The following is a 20991-nucleotide window of genomic DNA, read 5'->3' on the forward strand; positions in this document are numbered from 1 at the left end:
ACGAGCCCACTCTGTAAAATGGCAACGTATATTGACAGATTTGCCAACGTTAGAACGTACAAACAAATCCATCCCCGGTTCTAGAAAAGCATCAAATCCTGCTAAGCTTTGACTAGAACTTCGCTCCCTTCTACAAGAAAAAAAAATAGTATATGCTCCATCAGCTCAGACTATGATTTTACTCCTCGCATAATAAAGCGGGGACATTTCTAGCCTCCCACATAAAATCTCACAGAATCAAATCTAAAATGTCCTCCCTCTTTCACCCCTTCACTAAACAAAAAGTGTCCAACCCCCAACACATAGTGGACACGCTCTCAGATTATTATGGGGTACTCTATAATCCAAAAGATGATCCCTCAGTCACCCAACCTTCATCTGACGCAATTTCTTCCTTTTTAGATAAACTCAAACTTTCCTCTTTGACTCCTTCTGGCCTTGAGGAATTTTATTGTCCCTTCTTTAAGTTAGGAATACAAAAAGCAATGCAATCAATGCCATGTGGCAAATCCCCCAGCCCTAATGGGTTTATTAACGATTATCACACTTTTTCTTTCCTCCTAAGCCCTTACCTAGTCATACTATTCAATGCCGAGGCAAACAGAACAACTTTCCCACCGGAGATGTTGAGAGCTTCAGACCAATCTCTCTGCTTAACATAGATATCAAATTGTACGCCAAGATTAGGGCGCAGAGATTATAAAGAGCATTACCCGTTTTGATACAACCTGATCAAACAGGGTCCGTTCCTGGCAGACACACCTCTGACGCCACTAGGCGTGTGATCCATATTGTGCACATTGTGGAACATAGCCGCACACCTTTGATCAATATTGTGCACAATGCGGAACATTGCCGCACGCCTTCTCTGCTGCTCTCCATAGACACAGAGAAGGTGTTCGACTGAGTCCACTGAGGCTACATGTCAAAGGTACTTCATAAGTTTGGCTTACAGGAGATGATCTTATCCGCGCTTGGCACTATACTCCTCCCCCTCGGCCCAGGTGTATACAGAAAGTCTATTTTCTAAACCATTCACCATATCCAATAGTACAAGACAGGGGTGCCTGGTTTCTCTGCCGATTTTCAATCTGATGATTGAACCACTAGTGGAGAAGATTGGATCCCACCCGCTGATAACGGGGTTCTTTTTTAAGGATAGACCTTGTCATTAATTTGCAGATGACATCATCCAAATGTCGACAAATACTCAATCATCACTCCCACAAGCTCATGAACTCTTAACCGAATTTAGCAGAATATCATATTACTAAGTCAATCACTCCAAGTCTCTAATATTGGGTCTGAATATCACCGACCCTATCATATCCAAATTAAAACAGTACTTGCCGTACACGTGGGTCGAATCAAGCATTCCTACCTTGGTATAACAGTCACCCATTCCTGTGCTTCCCTAGAAGAGGCTAACTATAAACCTTTAATATCCAAAGTTGAGGCAGAATTGAAGAAGCTGGCACGAGTAGAGATGTCATGGGAGGGCAGGTTAGTGGTCCTACAAAATGCAGAGTCTTCACCAAATCCTGTACACATTTCGATCATATATTTCAAGACAAAACTAAGTTTAGTAAAACAAAGCCAATGCTCCAATGGGAATCAGACCTTCAGGCTTCCTTCCCCGATTACCAATGGACCCAAGCTATATGTTACTCACAACAGATGAGTAACAAACTCCAGAAACTGCAGGCTATGATTCATCTCCTGCTGTCCAGCAGATGGTCCTCCCTCCGGACTTGCATGCAGTTGCTGGGCCTGATGGTTTCTAGATGGTTTCTACCTTTGAGGCAGTTCTGTTTGCACAATTCCATATGAGACCACTGCAATGGGAGATTCTGGCCAAATGGGACAAGACTCCGCAGTCTCTGGACAATCAGATCCAGCTGAGCCGGGGAACGAAAGAGTCCCCGACATGGTGGCTTCGTTCTCCAGTGCTTTGGCTGGGCAAATCCTTTTTCCCCTTGTATTGGACAGTGGTAACTACAGATGCCAGCCTGTCTGGCTGGAGAGGTGTCCTCTACAAAAATTCTGCTCAGGGGATCTGGACAGACTACTGATCAAGGTCTTGGAACTTCGAGCAATCAGACTGTGCCTGTAACATTGGCGAAAGTCTTGAGGGATGTCCAGTGCGCATTCAATTGGACAATGCCGCAGCAATGGCTTTTGTCAATCACCAGGGGGGCACAAGAAGTGCCCTGACGGCTCTGGAGGTAGCCGGTATTCTAAGGCGGGCAAAACAGTTCTTTCCAGCCCTCTCCACTGTAAACATTCCCAGGGTGAAAAAATGGCAGGCAGATTATCTCAGTCATCAGGCGTTGGACCAAGGGGAGAGGTCCCTTCATTCGGAGGTGTTTCATCTGTTGTGTCTCTGGTGGGGCATCCCCAAGGTGGATCTGTTGGCATCTCGGCTCAACAGAAAAAGGCAGAGGTTTGTGGCTTGCTCACAGAATCCTCTGGCAGATGCAACAGACACGCTGGTGGCTCTGTGGGGTCAGTATTGTCTGATTTATGCCTTCCCTCCTCTGAAGCTTCTGCCACAACTTCTATGCAGGATCAAGGCAGAAGGGGTTCCAGTCATCTTAGCGGCCCCGGACTGGCCTCACAGGCTTTTTACGCCGATCTGGTGCAGCTGGTTGATGATGTTTCTTGGAAGCTTCCTCTCAGGAAGGATCTGCTATCCAAAGGACCAATCTTCAATCCTGCTTTACAGTCACTGGCTTTAACAGCTTGGCTGTTGAACGCCAAGTGCTGATAGAGGTTTGTCGGAGCCGGTGATTCCAACGCTGTTAAAAGCTAGGAAATCTACTTCTAGAAAGATCCACCATCGTACGTGGAAGACGTAAATTGCGTGGTGTGAGTCTCTTGGGGTTCATCCTCACTTGAAGGAGCAGAAACTGGCCCCGAGTACTATCAAGGGTCAGGTGTTGGCCTTAGCAGACTTCTTTCAATTGCCCTTGGCCACAACTCCCTGGTGCGTACTTCTCTTCAGGGAGTTAGGCACTTGGCCCCTCCAGTACGGTCTCCGTTTCCGCCTTGGGACCTCAATTTGGTACCTTCAGAAGCCTCCTTTTGAGAATCTTGGGGAGATTCTTGTTTACACGGTCTCAGAAGGTGGCCTTCTTGGTGGCAATAACCTCGCAGGGTGTTGGAACTGGCAGCATTATCCTGTCATTCACCTTACTTGGTGGTTCATAGAGATAGGGTGGTTCTTCATCCCTGTCCGCCGTTCCTTCCAAAGGTTGATTTTCATTTGAATGAAGACATTGTGTTGCCTTCCTTGTGTCCCAGGCCAAAACACCAGAAGGAAATCGCTTTGCATGCCTTGGATGTGGTCCGGGCGATTGGAGCGTCCTTGGCAGCTACAGAGTATTATAGGAAGTCAGAGTCACTATTTGTGCTCATGTATGGGCCTCGGAACGGGTTGACCACTTCCTCTGCTACCATTTCTAGATGGATCAGACAGACAGTGTTTCAGGCCTATTTCCCTGTCAATGTGAACTCTACTCAGGCGCTCAGTGCCTACTGGGCCTTTCATCATCAGGCGTCAGTGACGGAGGTTTGCAATGTTGCCATCTGGTCGTCAGTGCACACTTTTACAACGTTCTATAAAGTGTATGTGTTGGCATCTGTGGATGCTTTCTTTTGCCTGCAAGGTTTTGCAGGCTGCTTTTTAGAGGACCTGGTCCTCTTTGAGGGTGTGTTTTTTCAGATGAGCGCCAGTTATGGTTGAGCTCCTGTTTACCTGGTTGGCTATAATTAGCCTGGGGAATTTTTTTTTCGCTGTTCCTTCCCCTCATGTGTAACACTGATTTGGGACGTCCCAATGATTAAGAAGATCAGGAGCTGTGTCCGTCATTGAACGAAAGAGAAAATGGGATTTTTGGCTTACTGTAAAATCCATTTCTCTAATGTTCATTGATGGACACACCACCCACCTCTCTGTGGATTTGTAATTCTTCTGACACTGCTTGTAACAAAACTGAGTACCTATAGCAGAGAGGGGGAGTATACCCCCTGAGACTGCCCATAGGCGTAGCCAGACTTTTTTTCTACCTAATATCCTACTCCTGTAGGGGGCAGTATAACCCAATGGTCAAGAAGATTAGGAGCTGTGTCCATCAATGAACGAAAGGGAAAAAAAGTTTAAATACTTAGTGTAGACTACAAATGCTAAAAAGTGTAATATGTGAAAAAATAAAGGGAAAAAAACACTCTGGGACACAAAGGGATTTAAAGAGAAAAAGGCCTTGGTACCCAAGGTTAACCTAAACTATATTTATGGTTTACAGTTCACAAACATATTAATTACTCAGAAACTCCAGTTCTAAGGAACCGGAAACAGTGGAACATCAAGCATTTATCAATTACATAGACAAATTATTAATCACAAAGAAGCAATAGCACTGTAAACTTACTTGTCTTAGTGTACGAGCCACTAAACTCTCCAAAACAGGACCTCTGTCTTCATGAAGCAAATGCACCTCATCCAGTATGAGTAACCGCACAAGCTGAGACAGGGCCACATCCCCAACGCTCTTCCTAGTAACAACATCCCACTTCTCAGGTGTAGTCACAAGCATCTAGAGAAAAATTTCACAATATTAGCTATAGTAAAATATTGCTGTTTACTTGACTAAAAAAAAGCAAGCGACCTATGTCCTATTGTTAGGGACTGTTCACAACAAATGCAGTTTTTTTTTTTCCTTTATTTAGTAGGCGAAAATGACCAGACCCATAAGGCAGTTATACACTACTGTGTGTGAAACTGACTGATTGCTCTAGTATCACCATATTTTTGGAATCATAATCAGTTTTATCAAAAGGCCACAAAACAATCTTGGCAATAGTAACAAAGTGTAGAGCCACTATTGCTGAAATAATTACAAAATAAATGTCAGCATGTGTTGTTGACATAATCCACAGAGATTTACTGATCACAATTTATAATCTGATACAAAAGAAAAAAGGCTACAATTCAACACCAAGCTAAACAACAAAAGTAAAATTATCTATAAATGTTCATGATTAAATGCTGACTGATACCTGTATAAAGTGAATTATTGAATGGATAGAACATTTGTGTTGATAATGAAGACTTAGATCTATGCATACATAGCACATAGTAGGTCTGCAAAGTATTGCACCCCTTTAAATGGATAAACTTATCAAATATTACGTATGAGAACAAAGTAACTCTTTCCAAAATCATGCTGATCACAGTATGTTACTAAATATAAGATCACAGTCTTTCTTTGGGTCATTTAATCAGATTCAGTGTGCAAAGTATAATAACACATTAGCAAGCTGACCACATAGTAAATATAAGAACACAGTACGCCTTTCTATACACCCTAAATCTTTCCATAAGGAAGCTGAACACAGTAAGGCTCTGCTTACACTGGACGATTAGCTCCACACAGGGCCATCTTTACCTGACACAGAGATGCACAGGTGTTGAGTGTATCTCCATGCTGGCATCTCACTACTGTCTATTGGGGCACATGGCTGTTTGGACACAGCCAATGTGTCCCAATATGACATGTAAGTGCAGATACTTGAATAGTATAAGTGTAATATGGAACGCCGCTATAACAGTGTAAAAAACACAATAATATATAGCAGTAATAAAGTGTCTCTACTGGTATAAAGTGCTGTAGTGCGTCAACTCAAATAAAGTTGTGCTTATAAGTTTACATACCCTGGCAAAATTTATGATTTCTTGGCCATTTTTCAGAGAATATGAATGATAACACAAAAACTTTTCTTTCACTCATGGTTAGTGTTTGGCTGAAGCCATTTATTATCAATCAACTATGGTTACTCTTTATAAATCATAATGACAACAGAAACTACCCAAATGACCCTGCTCAAAAGTTTACATACCCTAGTTCTTAATACTCTGTATTGCCCCCTTTAACATCAATGACAGCTTGAAGTGCATGTGCAAACAATCATAATAAAACAGATTAAACAATCTAAATGTTAATGTGCAAATAGTTCATGATAAGTAATGAACACCATCTACCAAATGTGATGATTAATCGTAGTCCCAAAGAAAAATATATTAAAACCAGAAAAAATGTAGACAAATGTATAAAATATAATGTGCAATAGTGATGGAAAAAGTAAGTTTACTTCATGAATACAGTGATCCAAAATTTTATTGACAACAGGTGCAATCTCCCAACAACCAGTATCCAACATTAAGTGCAGTGGGCGCTCACCTTAAGGCAACATATCATAGCGTGTTTATAAGGAATGATCGTTGGTTGAGGGGGGATTCACTCCATTGTAGATCATACTCCGCTCATATACTGTAAAATAAAAAAGGATCTCCATAGTGTATGTATAGAAATTACTTTAATAAGACAAATAGTAACTTACAGTAACACTGACAAGTACAAGTTTAACAGCTGGCCGGAACGAGGGGGCCCCAGGATTGAAATAGCGAGGAAATTCCGAACTTTCGGTCTCGTCCATAGAGCGGAAGTGACGTCACCCGGCTGGGAGGGAGGATGAGGTTGAGATCAGAAGTTCGAAATTTCCTCTCTGTTTCAATCGTGGGACCCCTCGGTCCAGTCTGCTGTTACACTTATCGACATTGTCAACATTGCTGTAAGTTACTATTTGTCTTATCAAAGTCATTTCTATACATACTACACTATGGAGATACTATTTTATATGAGCGCAGTATGATCTACAATGGAGTGAATCCCCCCTCAACCAACGATCATTCCTTATGAACACGCTATGATATTTTGCCTTAAGGTGAGCAGCCACTGCACTTAATGTTGGATACCGGTTGTTGGGAGATTGCACCTGTTGTCACTACAATTTTGGATCACTGTACTCACGGAGTAAACTGACTTTTTCCATCACTATTACACATTATATTTTGGACATTTGTCTACATTTTTTCTGGTTTTAATATATTTGTCTTTGGGACTGCGATTCATCATTGCATTTGGTAGATGCTGTGCATTACTTATCATGGACTTTTTGCACATTCACATTTAGATTGTCTAATCTGTTTTATTATGATTGTTTGCACATGCACTCATTGGAGTTGACGCACTAGAGGACTTTATACCAGGAGAGACACCTATTACTGCTATATATTATTGTATGTTTTTTACACTGTTATAGCACCATTCCATATTGTGTTTATACTATCGTATTTTCCTGCGTATAAGATGACTTTTGAACCTCAAAAAGATCTCACAAAAATGGCCGAGTATAAAAATCCCAAAGGTAATTAAGTAATCGTAATCTATGAAAGCCCTGGCTGTCTGTGCCCTATTCATCAACAAGGAACCATAAGAACCGTAAATGTTTTCTCTTATAAATCCCCAAGGTATTTAAGTAAGACTATTACCAGTAGACGTATAATCAAGGTGCTGGCTGTGCGGGAATCCTGTACCTGTATACTGTACCGTAGCTTCAGCTACGTAGTATACCGCTCTGTGCCAATCGCGGTGAGCGATGTATTCTATTATTGAATGAAAAGCCTACTCGGATTGACGGAGTCAGGGAGGGGGGATTATGTTACTCTCTCTGACTCTGCCAATCTGAGCAGGCTATGCATTCAATAATAGAATACAAAAACACACAGAGGGGGACCGACCTAGTGCATTATCCTGAGACAAACAATTCATTGTATAAAAACACGGTAAGTATTGTACTCACAAAATTGCAATAGTTAAAAGCGCATCACAGATCTCAGCATGTTCCATCCAAATGTATCTACATGTGCAGATACAACAGAAACTGAAGACCCCGTGGACTGACGCATTTCGAGGAGTTCCTCTTCTTCAGAGCCACACCCGTGACTCTGAAGGAACTCCTCGAAACACATGAGCCCACAGGGGTCTTCAGTTTCTGTCGTATCTGCAAATGTTGATACATTTGGATGGAACATGCTGAGATCTGTGATGTACTTTTAACTATTGCAATTTTGTGAGTAAAATACTTACCGTGTTTTTATACAATAAATTATTTGTCTCAGGATAATGCACTAGGTCGGTGTGCTCTCTGTGTGTTTTGTGTGGTTGCAATGTTGTAGATTTCCCCAAATATTTGAGGGCAGCAAGACCATGGTATCCGCTTTTAAGCGTAATGAAGATCCAAGCATACCCATCTGGAGGGGCCATTTTGCTAAGCGCAGGAGACATTGTGTTTGTGACTGTTTCATGCACCCAGCTTTAGATTACACCAGAAAAAAAGATAGTTATATGGAGTTGACATACTGCATACATGTAGATGCAGTTATTGAACATTAAAAATTTTTTCTAAATTCAGGACCCTGCATTCACTATATCTGGTTGCCCACAGTACATGGACATGCAATACATTTAGTAAATATAATCTGCTAAATACCTTTTCTCATCAGTAGTTAGAGCAGTCTTGTAACTTCTGGTTAAAGCTTGCAGGAGGAGTTTCCCCTGATTGTCCTATGAGGCTGCAGGACCCCTGACCCTCTGTCTGGATAGTGCCGATTGGCCATGTGCTTATCAAATGCACTCTCCCAAAAAAAAAAAAAAAAAAAAACTCTTAAGCAAATTGAGCATATGCAGATTGCCCCCAAGGCTCTGCTCTATCAGGAGAGGTTTGAGGACTGTGGAAGAAGTAGAGGCTCAGAGAAGACAGGGTTAAACAGCCCATTTACAAATGTGCAGGATTAACCCCTTAGGTTCCACATTGAGTATAAAAAGCATGCTTTAATGCATATACAGACTGATTTTACTGTTGTGGGTTTAGTAACACTTATTTTATTCTTTGTTTTCATATGTTCCTTCTGTCTGCAATGATACTTAAGCCAGTATTCAGTGAGAGAATTGTGTGTTCCCTATACACTGGCAGGTGTAACATTATCTATTTGGTTGGTTAAAGTTTATTTTAGCTTTAGAGCAGGGAATTGTTAAAGCCCTGTATCGGGTGATGTTATTGCTATCTGTATCCCTCTGGGGAGATTTCCTTTCTTTCTGTCCTTGAGTTGCAAGAAGAAATGTGAGGAAATCTCTCCAAAGTGAACAGAATTCTCATCTTAGAGAGTTATCAAAGGAAGAGGTGTTCCCATTGGAAAGATTCCTCTCATCATTTACTCTGATGATAACTCACTTTTTTGGATTTCCTCTAAATTCCTGTCTTTGAGACAGAAATACAGAGGGGTGAATCTCTAAAGCGGGACACAGGCAGCCAAAAACACTTGACCCCTTAGCACTCAAACTAAAACAAAGGAAAAACTGCCTTCAAATATGCTTTAATCATCTCATACATACAATATTCTGTAAACTCTAATAAACATCTATTGCACTAAACTGGACGAAATAAAAAATGAAACCAAATCTTTGGCATATTTTTGGTGGCATCTTAGAAATGATCAGCTGGTGTGAATATCCATCAGCATTTTGAAAAGACTTCACCTCATTAACAGTAAGCAAAGCTTTAATATGTCCGATGGCATACAAAAGTGTGGTGGTCTTTTAAATATCTTTTGTATGCTAATTAACTACATAAAAAAATGTGAATACTTTAACAAGGTAATTTATTATCCAAACGTTGTCTAATGCTACAGATGCAACTGTTATCATTTGGAAATTAACCATGTCAGCTACTTAAATTAGCAGCTGTACTTCGACACAACACTAATTAACAAATTGTAATGGAATATATTTAGCAATGCATATTACAATTTTTAAGGTGTGAAGACAACTAATCCAAGCTACTTAAGCAATTTGTTGAAGCTATGCTGTGTTACTGAATAATCTACCAGAAATAAACTAAACAACAATGTTTCAGGATTTTAAAATTAAAGGAATCTTAAAGGGGATATTGAAGAAAAAAAAGACGTCCTGCCTGGCTAGGAATAATCTGTATGATAACAGAAAGAGGGTCAAAATTTAAAATGTTAATTCTGCAAACCTCGTAAGCAGGCAAAGTAAATCAAAATCAAATCAAAAGGTGAATACTGATCAGACAGTTAAAAAAAAAAAAAAATGAACTTTCTGTTCAATTTTCTTTCCACATACATAAGCCATTCCTGGGAAGTGCTGTATGTGAATGACATGTAAACACACAGCACTTTAGCAATATGAGCATGCATGGTAATAAAATATAATGGCCAAATAAAATTACTTACAAAATTCTGCAGCTCTTCCCAAAACGTCTAGAAAAGGAACTATGTCATTCATACTCATTGCCTAATTGGGACTAGGCTACCTCAAACACCTTTAAAACATTTCACTGGGATACTCATACTCATTCTACATAGGGCTTTTTAACCCCTTTAAATTTTTAAAGATTTACCCAGATGCCTCACCTCTGCGTTGGTGTGTGGGGAGGTGGGGAATTTATTGCATATTCAGTAGAACTGTAAAAGTTTGAGAAGTTCCTGGAAAGCTGTGTTTTTCTGGATTGCTAAAATAACTAGCATCTTTTTTTTCCCTCATCCACAGAGTTGGCTTTATTGGGCCTAAATATGAGTATTGTACCAATACAGTTCTGTACAGTGGTTTCCGATGTTCGATTTGCTGCCCGTTTAACAATTGCAAGTGCTTGGAATTCTAACCAAGCTCCCAATATCTCAGAGGTTATTCATAGAGGAACTTTTCTGTACTTTTATGAAAGATTTTTTTTGCAAATAGGATGCAAACTCTTCCAACATTCTCCAATAAATGGCTATGTTAGACACAAGCATTTTCCATTCCAGGATCTTAATATACAGGGGATGAATTTATATATTTTAAGTATTATGTCTTTAATAGCTCAGTGGTGCTTTTTATTTTGTTTGTTTATTTTGTTTTCATTGGTTTCTTTGCTTGATTTCTCATTGTAAGGAAAACTGTATGGTAATAGAGGCTTTGACATACCCACTCTGATGTCTACTCTTTATTATGGTTAAGACTTATTATGATTTAATCTTGCAATCTACATAGCATTCATTTTATACAATGGCCAAAAGCTAATCTTTAGTCAGATTATGCATACAACATATAGAGCACACTGGGACTGATGTGAAAGTTAAAGAGGTTGTACACTCGTTCAAAAATTTTTTTTTTTTCTTACAACCTGCAAGAGAAAGACATAATGAGCTAGTATGCATCGCATACTAGCTCATTATGAAATACTTACCTTAGAACGAGCCCCCGCCGTGCCGCTCTCTTACCTGTATGACGAGCGACATGTTCAGTCGCCCGTCTTCCGGGATCGCGGCATCCGGCCATCTGATTGGCCGGAGCCGCGGTGACGTCACTCCCGCGCACGCGCGCGGGAGCCGACGGTCACGGCACGGGGCTCTGAAGGAACCGCACGATCAGCTGTTCCTTCAGAGCGCATGCGCCAGTGACGTCACTGGCTGCATTAAAGGTAAATATCTCCTAAACCGTACATGTTTAGGAGATATTTACAGTACCTATAGGTAAGCCTTATCATAGGCTTACCTATAGGTACAACTTCCTGAGGAGGGTTTACTTCCTCTTTAAATATTTGTAAACTGCTATAAAAGTATCTGTAATAAATATTAGATCGTTGCTGCCTAACCTGAAATTAGGTCATTTGTTTGCTGAAGTCAGGAAAAAATATGTCCACAGTCTTTTTGCTACCTGTCATCAGATACAAACACTATACGTTTGGAGAAACTCACAATGATAGAGGCTGTAGTGACCGCAACAGGGGATGGTCTGTTAGACATTTTAGAATACAGCCAAGAACTGCATATGTGCTAGAAATTATATATTGTGTTAAATCTGATCCAGCAACTCAGTCTAGGAAGTCAATGATGACCCTGGTTAATGTCTGCACAAAGATGGTGCTGACCTTCCCAGAAATAAAGCAGATAAGGACATTGTCAAGGGATGTACTGCAATCTCTGTGGCAAGCAAATCCCAGTAAACCAACATTTTCACCTGATCAGAGCATATTCCTGATGATTTTAAAGCATTTTTCCCAGGCATTGTATAGGCTTATTTCAGGCATTCACAAGCCTTTTTGCTTCCTGGGCTGGGCAATGGGAGAACAGCAGCATGCAATGTGCATATTGTGTTTACAAGAGCTGCTACTGAAGCCTATGGGGCCAAATATGCCTAAATTTGCTTTAAAAAAAAAAAAATTTGTTTTTTTTATTTGAGCATAGGGCATACAGCATAGGGCAGTGATGGCGAACCTTGGCACCCCAGATGTTTTGAAACGAAATTTCCCATGATTCTCAAATACACTGCAGGGTGAATGTGCACCATGGGAAATGTAGTTCCAAAACATTTGGGGTGCCAACGTTCGCCATCACTGGCATAGGGTATCTGAGCGAACAAGTGTAAACAAGAACAATCAGGCAGAGCGACCAAAGCAGAAAAATGCTGAGTGAATGGCGACTATGTGGGGAGGCTGTGTGCTACATACACTACCTTGCATGCAAAAACAAAACTAAAAGAAAAATCTGATGCCACTTTATGATAGACATTTCTTACCAAAACTGATACAAATGTATGGCCAGAGTTGTATAAAGTACTCGAAACCCATACTTGAGTAAAAGTACAAGTGCTCGATCAAAAAGTGACTTGAGTAGAGGTGGAAGTGCTCGATCAAAAAGTGACTTGAGTAGAAGTACTAAAGTATTCAACTTTTTTTGTACTTAAGTATTGCAAGTAGTTTTTTTAAACATTTTGCTACTCAAATACTAAAAGTACAAGTACTGTGTTATGTAGTTATTAAAGAAAGAAGTCAAAAGTTTGAACACCATATTGTTTTTTGTTATTTCAAATGAAGCTTTTATTTATACATACAGTAGCTTTTATTTTCGTATGCGCTGATAATACACATGTTTTGAGCTTCATGAAATCTGCCATCTACTGTTCTGGCAGTGGTAATTTTTATAATTGTAACGAGTAACTATGCAGCACAAAAAAAAATATCGGAGTAGAAGTATTGAAATTATTGAAAAAATGTAGTGAAGTAAAAGTGGAAGTAGGAGAAAAAAATTCTACTATAGGAAAGTACAGATACCGCCTTTCGGTACTTAAGTACAGTAGTGAAGTAGTTCTACTTAGTTACTATACATCTCTGTGTATGGCTAAGTAAAGACTGGTTATTAGTACATAGTTTTGCTGTCAGATTAGGTTTTTCTGAGCTTCCGTAACCTTTTTTTTTTCCACATTTAAACTCAGAATTATTAATAGCTTTTGCTACAGGTTTATCTTTCCCATAGAGAGTAGTGTAGATGAGAAACATTAACATTTTAAATCCTGCTGAAGGTTACATTTAGAAGCATCATGCCGCTTACAAAAAACAAATAAATATGTATTTTACTTCTTAGAATTACAAACATTACCATCTAAAATGTGCATATTTGAATAAAAGCAGAATGGGTCAAAAGCATTTTAAAGATTAAGTTATATGTTAATGTTCTAACACAAATTCTAATGAAAGTATTCGTATATTTTCCAGCCAGAAAAAACATCTAATTGTTGAATGTAATAACTTCACAAGGTAAATAAACATAGTTCCACGTGAGCGTCTATTGCAAGCAAATTATATTATTTTCTGGTAAAATAAAAAATGATAATAAATACAAAATATACAAAAGTGCCTCTTCTAGGCCAAAATAAAACATTTAATAGTGAAAGAAATATATAAATTTGTGTATGTGCTGGGATTCACCACCAATACTGTTCAAAAATGATATGATGTATCTATATATGGATATGTGCAGCAATGTGCCAAAAAGGCAACCTACACATGTATCTATATGAGATGGTTTGCTGTTCACTCAATCAAAGCTGAGTGTCATTAGCAATCTGTGAAACGTGAATAGTAAATATATAAATATATAGGAGACCTCCTGAAGATGCGAATCTGCAAAATGAATTGTGGTCTGTAGGCTTTCTGACACTTCCGAGTCTATCCAGCGACGTCACATCCTGGCTCCTGTGGAACGCACGCTGGCCGCGACAACAGCAACGCTTTGTGGCAGGGTAACAAGTCCGCTGAGGAACGGAGGGGGAGACGGTTCCTATATCTATTGTGGTGGTTCTCACCAGTGCCGGGATGGGCACTCATTGATGTAAGCACAATTATTTATTGATTCATGAGAGAATAAAGAACATAATTGCAGCTATAACAGCTTCATCTATTCTGGGAAGGATGTCCACAAGGTTTAGGAGTGTGTCTATGGGAATGTTTGACCATTCTACTAGAAGCGCATTTGTGAGGTCAGGCACTGATGTGGACGAGAAGGCCTGGCTCGCAGCCTTCGCTCTAATTCATCCCAAGGGTGTTCTATCGGGTTGAGGTCAGGATTCTGTGCAGGTCAGTCAAGTTCCCCCACCCCAAATTCGCTCATCCATGTCTTTATGGACCTTGCTTTCTGCACTGGTCCAAATCACTTGGTGGAGGGGAGATTATGGTGCGGGTTATTTTTCAGGGGATGGGCTTGGGCCCTTAGTTACAATGAAGGGAACTCTTAAGGTGTAAGCATACCAAGAGATTTTGGACTATTTCATGCTTCCAGTGCACAAAGCGTATTTGGGGTGCAGGAACTCGACTGGCCTGTCTAACTTCACAAATGCGCTTCTGGAAAAATGGTCAAACATTCCCGTAGACACACTCCTAAATATTGTGGATAGCCTTCCCAGAAGAGTTGAAGCTGTTAAAGCTGCAAAGGGTGGGCCAACTCAATATTGAGCCCCACGGACTAAGACTGGGATGCCATTAAAGTTCAGGTGCATGTAAAGGCTGGCATCCCAATAGTTTTGGTAATATAGCGTGTGTATGATTGTGTATATAATCTGAGATATTCTGCAACAGTGAAAAATTCCCAAATCTCTCATAAAGAGGAACTCTGTCTGGACTTCTTGACCACATGAAAAATTATATCGGAATCAAAGTCCCCAGAAAATTCCCTGATGAAAATCACAGATATCGCAATATAGACTATTAACCCTATGCTTACCATAATAAATTACTAACCCTGATTGGACAATAATATATACATAAGATGATAATACAACCTACTTTTTATACGTCATACGGTATATTTAAACTCAGACACGGAATAATAAATCAGGTCATTTTGATTCAACCATCTTGAGTCTTATCTGATCTCACTATATATATATATATATATATATATATATATATAGCTATATATTTCTGATTTGGTATCACTGACTAACAGGTAACAGGTATTTTATACCTGGGGAAAATTCCATGACTATATATATATATATATATATATATATATATATATATATATATATGATTTTATTGTATTTAGTTTTTTGGGCAGGACAGTTGAATATTTTGAAGAATACCAGAGGGTGTGATCTAAATGCAGCATGATGCAACTTTTGTTCATAAAAAGAGAAGGGGTCACTCACTTGCAGAAGAATTAAAAAAACACGTCAGATAATCTAGAGCGGTCATCTGACGGTAATCCTAGATGGTGCAGCAGTCAGAAAATTTTCACAGCAAGCTGTCTCAACCTTTATTGGTCTGGGTTATTGAATGCATCTCTAACAACATGCACATAGCTGAATGTTTAAAAAAAAATCATGCCAAAGAAACCTACTGGAACTATATTTTCAATTCCTTGTCTCCAGGTGGGGTAAAGTGTTAATAAAGTCTTCAGTTGCATATATAGATGTCACTATTCTGATACAATATGGCTCTCAATTTTAGAAGATGCTCCTGTTTACATTTCATATTTTTTGGTTGCCCATTTTATATTATGTGCTCCTTTTTTATCCCAATAAAGCTTTAAATCTCAATTTTGTATTTTTTTTAATGCCTTGGTAGGTTGCAAGTTCCACTGTCTCTTGTAGTCTCACAAGTGGATAACCTTCCTGGTTTTAGAGGGTACAAATATCTGTGTATCACAGGTAGACAGGCTTGAGAAAGAGGTGTTACCTCCACAAAATGGGAAGCCACATCTACCGGTGTCTGACGTCCCAGGGTCTGTTCCCCTGCTGTCAGACCGTTTCTCCAGCTCATGTGTATCTTTGAGCCAGCGGATGCATCAACTTCTTGGACTGGACTTGCACCATCTAGAATTAGCATCAGATGACAGACAATCTGCCAGATATTTTTTTTATTTTTCTATATGTGAGTGGCCTCCTATATTTTTACTAATTAGGGTTACATCATGCTGCACTTAGATCACACCCTCTGGTGATCTTTTGTGTTATTATAGATATTCCTTCTATCTGCTGAGAAGCGGAACTAAGTCCGTTTGAAGCAAGCTGATTTAATCTCCGACATATTTGATGTGAATTAGACAAATTCTAAGCCAGAACTGTTTATTTAAGAGTCATCTGTATAGTTTTTGCACTATAATGGATTGTCGGCTGCCTATTTTGACCACATTTGGAGTAGTATTTAAAAGAAAGTGTGGTTATTGCCTACAAATATGCCAGCCTGCAGTTGTGTTTGCAAATACAAACAATTGTTGGCAAATGTGATTATATATCAGTATATATAAAACAAATAGAACCTGACACCTTTTGAAAACGTAAAGGGAACTCTTAAGGTGTAAGCATACCAAGAGATTTTGGACTATTTCATGCTTCCAGTGCACAAAGCGTATTTGGGGTGCAGGAACTCGACTGGCCTGTCTAACTTCACAAATGCGCTTCTGGAAAAATGGTCAAACATTCCCGTAGACACACTCCTAAATATTGTGGATAGCCTTCCCAGAAGAGTTGAAGCTGTTAAAGCTGCAAAGGGTGGGCCAACTCAATATTGAGCCCCACGGACTAAGACTGGGATGCCATTAAAGTTCAGGTGCATGTAAAGGCTGGCATCCCAATAGTTTTGGTAATATAGCGTGTGTATGATTGTGTATATAATCTGAGATATTCTGCAACAGTGAAAAATTCCCAAATCTCTCATAAAGAGGAACTCTGTCTGGACTTCTTGACCACATGAAAAATTATATCGGAATCAAAGTCCCCAGAAAATTCCCTGATGAAAATCACAGATATCGCAATATAGACTATTAACCCTATGCTTACCATAATAAATTACTAACCCTGATTGGACAATAATATATACATAAGATGATAATACAATCTACTTTTTATACGTCATACGGTATATTTAAACTCAGACACGGAATAATAAATCAGGTCATTTTGATTCAACCATCTTGAGTCTTATCTGATCTCACTATATCTCACTATATATATATATAGCTATATATTTCTGATTTGGTATCACTGACTAACAGGTAACAGGTATTTTATACCTGGGGAAAATTCCATGACTATATATATATATATATATATATATAATATATATATATATATATATATATGATTTTATTGTATTTAGTTTTTTGGGCAGGACAGTTGAATATTTTGAAGAATACCAGAGGGTGTGATCTAAATGCAGCATGATGCAACTTTTGTTCATAAAAAGAGAAGGGGTCACTCACTTGCAGAAGAATTAAAAAAACACGTCAGATAATCTAGAGCGGTCATCTGACGGTAATCCTAGATGGTGCAGCAGTCAGAAAATTTTCACAGCAAGCTGTCTCAACCTTTATTGGTCTGGGTTATTGAATGCATCTCTAACAACATGCACATAGCTGAATGTTTAAAAAAAAATCATGCCAAAGAAACCTACTGGAACTATATTTTCAATTCCTTGTCTCCAGGTGGGGTAAAGTGTTAATAAAGTCTTCAGTTGCATATATAGATGTCACTATTCTGATACAATATGGCTCTCAATTTTAGAAGATGCTCCTGTTTACATTTCATATTTTTTGGTTGCCCATTTTATATTATGTGCTCCTTTTTTATCCCAATAAAGCTTTAAATCTCAATTTTGTATTTTTTTTAATGCCTTGGTAGGTTGCAAGTTCCACTGTCTCTTGTAGTCTCACAAGTGGATAACCTTCCTGGTTTTAGAGGGTACAAATATCTGTGTATCACAGGTAGACAGGCTTGAGAAAGAGGTGTTACCTCCACAAAATGGGAAGCCACATCTACCGGTGTCTGACGTCCCAGGGTCTGTTCCCCTGCTGTCAGACCGTTTCTCCAGCTCATGTGTATCTTTGAGCCAGCGGATGCATCAACTTCTTGGACTGGACTTGCACCATCTAGAATTAGCATCAGATGACAGACAATCTGCCAGATATTTTTTTTATTTTTCTATATGTGAGTGGCCTCCTATATTTTTACTAATTAGGGTTACATCATGCTGCACTTAGATCACACCCTCTGGTGATCTTTTGTGTTATTATAGATATTCCTTCTATCTGCTGAGAAGCGGAACTAAGTCCGTTTGAAGCAAGCTGATTTAATCTCCGACATATTTGATGTGAATTAGACAAATTCTAAGCCAGAACTGTTTATTTAAGAGTCATCTGTATAGTTTTTGCACTATAATGGATTGTCGGCTGCCTATTTTGACCACATTTGGAGTAGTATTTAAAAGAAAGTGTGGTTATTGCCTACAAATATGCCAGCCTGCAGTTGTGTTTGCAAATACAAACAATTGTTGGCAAATGTGATTATATATTAGTATATATAAAACAAATAGAACCTGACACCTTTTGAAAACGTAAAGACAAACGAAACTGTAAAACCATGCCGAAAAAAGTCAAACAGAGGGCAAAGGATTAGTCACCATTATTTCCTGTAGGCTCCCAGCAATCATTAGGCAAAAAGGACAGATTGTACTTTTTTTTTTTTGCTGCTACTGAAAGGCTCAATAAGCACCTTGTACAACAATAATAATGTCATTCTAAGAGACACAGACACAGCATTGTGAGGCAAAAAATGAAAAAACTAAAAAAAGAAACTGCAGGAAACCACTTTGCAATGCTTCCATTGAATGTATTAAGTGCCCTGGGACTGCTTTGGAGTGAAAAATAAAGTAATTTTGAAGTGGTTTATTTATGTTTTAGGTCATGTTTTCAGCTTACAAGATCTTTACTCTGGCCTGTCACCTAGAATACCTTTATGCTTCTTGTGTCTTTTTACTGATAGATGACAAAGGTCCTAGGATGGTCAACATTAATGTCCCTGCTCTTACACGTTCACTGTTGAAGTGCAGAGGGAAAGCTGTCCATGCACCATGTGAATTTTACAAGGGACCGGCTAAAATTCACTACATAGGTGGCCGGTTAGCACCCTCCCTCACGAGATTCTTTGATTGAAAAATCAAAGGAAACAGAATAATTTTGGCTGAACAGCGAGTGCATTCAATCAGATTCAGCTGCTGTGAGGGTATGATCATTTGGCTCATGTTCAGTGTGTGGCAGGAAATGCCTGGAAGGATTGTGATGCCCATCACATTTAAAGGGCCCCTCCACCCATACATGATGCAGTCTTTGATTGTGAAGACATGTACTTTACAGAGTTCATCGCTAGAGTAATTAGGATCTGGGGTTCTGTTAGAAAGAACACTATGTACCTTGCTGTGGGATACTTTGTAAGACAGAAATCAATATATTCACCACTGTTGCTCCCATGTCTTAGCCCCTGGCAGTACTTCCGAAGACGTCACATCTCTGACGAAACGCATCAAGTTGGTACGCACGCTGCCTCGCTTTGAGCTATTGCTGGACCGCACGCCGAGATCACCATTTCCGGGTACGGCGCAAACAGCGGTGAATACCAGCGTCCTGTTACACCGTGCCGCGAGGCTACACAGGAGCTCAGTAGCGGTAACCTACTATACCTTTTGACCCAATACAGGGTGTTGTTGCTGTGACCCCCCACGTTTTTTTTGCAAGTTTGCACAAGTTCTGCACAGTTTGGAGTTTTATCACAGTGTTTTTATATGGACTTTTATAGGATGTTTTAACATGAAGATTGTTGGTTTTTAATGTGTTCGAGTGAATTGCAAAATAAAGGTCGTTACCTTTTTACACTATGAGGAGCATCTTTCTTCTTTTATCCCGAGTGTATACCGGCACAATACGGAATCTGATCATCCGATAAGAGGAAAAACACACAAGCGCATTTAGATTCTTTTTGGCGTACGCCATAAGAATCCACTACGTCTGGTAAGTGAGCTACCTTACCTTTGAGCACAGAGTGGTGAGACAGAAAGTCACTGAAGCCATCACTAATTGCATATTGCACATAGAGAGACTTTATCCAGCACCATTGCACTTTTGTCACGTTTAAATGGACTGTCACTATTTACAATATCATATATTTTAATCACATATGTTTTTTGCTATGCACTTATATGTATTTGAGTATACTGGAGTGATTCACACTCATATTTTACATTTTGATTTTATTGATTGAGCATTCATTTGTAAGTTGTTCACTGAGATTGAATTAGGGTAGCATTATTAGGAAGTATTTTTTTCATTTTACATGTTTGCTGAATTGTCGGGAGCATAAGAAAGGATAGGTGAGTGTGAGCAAACATTCTCCTTCAGCCAGTGAGTTCCTGCCTCAGGTCTCGGCTTTAAGCATGTACTGTGCTACAGGTTTCCCATCATCATTGGTTTCTGGATCATGCACATGACAGAAGTTGAAGTCCAGGCAAAAGGAGTCCTTTCTTTTTTATGTTTTAGACTATTATGTATGATGTCTTGGTGTGTGTGGGGAAGAGAGGTCTGTCTGGTTAAACAATAATTAGAGAACACCATTGTGAGCAGAAACCTGTGTCAACACCCATCATGGACTTTAAAGATGGACCAATGTAGTAAAAATGTATTTTTATTGTACAATTATAAAAATAGAAGTAGAGAAATAAACAAATACTACATCCATTTAGAAGGAAGATACATATAAAAATATGAACTAGTACCCATTACATAAATAGAAAGGTATGGAAGCTGTGCAGCTGCCTAAGTCATCACTGGGCTGGCCACCATACATTATGTATAAACACATAACATGTTTCGGACTATTACTGTGAAGTCCTTCTTCAGAGGTGAAACAATGGGTACTGGTATATTCTAGAACTCAAACATGGGCTATTAGTGAAAAAATTATAATAAATGCATTCTTATTATACAAT

At 39.2% G+C, this 20991-nt stretch overlaps 1 protein-coding gene across 1 annotated transcript in view; it reads right to left on the reverse strand.

Moving 5' to 3' along the window:
* Positions 1–20991, reverse strand: part of ASCC3 (activating signal cointegrator 1 complex subunit 3) — a 1118804-nt gene that overhangs the window by 766170 nt on the left and 331643 nt on the right. The window contains exon 10 of the mRNA XM_082251201.1: positions 4431–4595. Coding sequence (XP_082107327.1) covers positions 4431–4595 — 165 coding nt within the window. The remainder of the gene's footprint in view (positions 1–4430; positions 4596–20991) is intronic.

The sequence above is a fragment of the Pelophylax lessonae genome (genome assembly GCF_965119305.1).
Source record: "Pelophylax lessonae genome assembly, chromosome: 3".
NCBI classification, from domain to species: domain Eukaryota; kingdom Metazoa; phylum Chordata; class Amphibia; order Anura; family Ranidae; genus Pelophylax; species Pelophylax lessonae.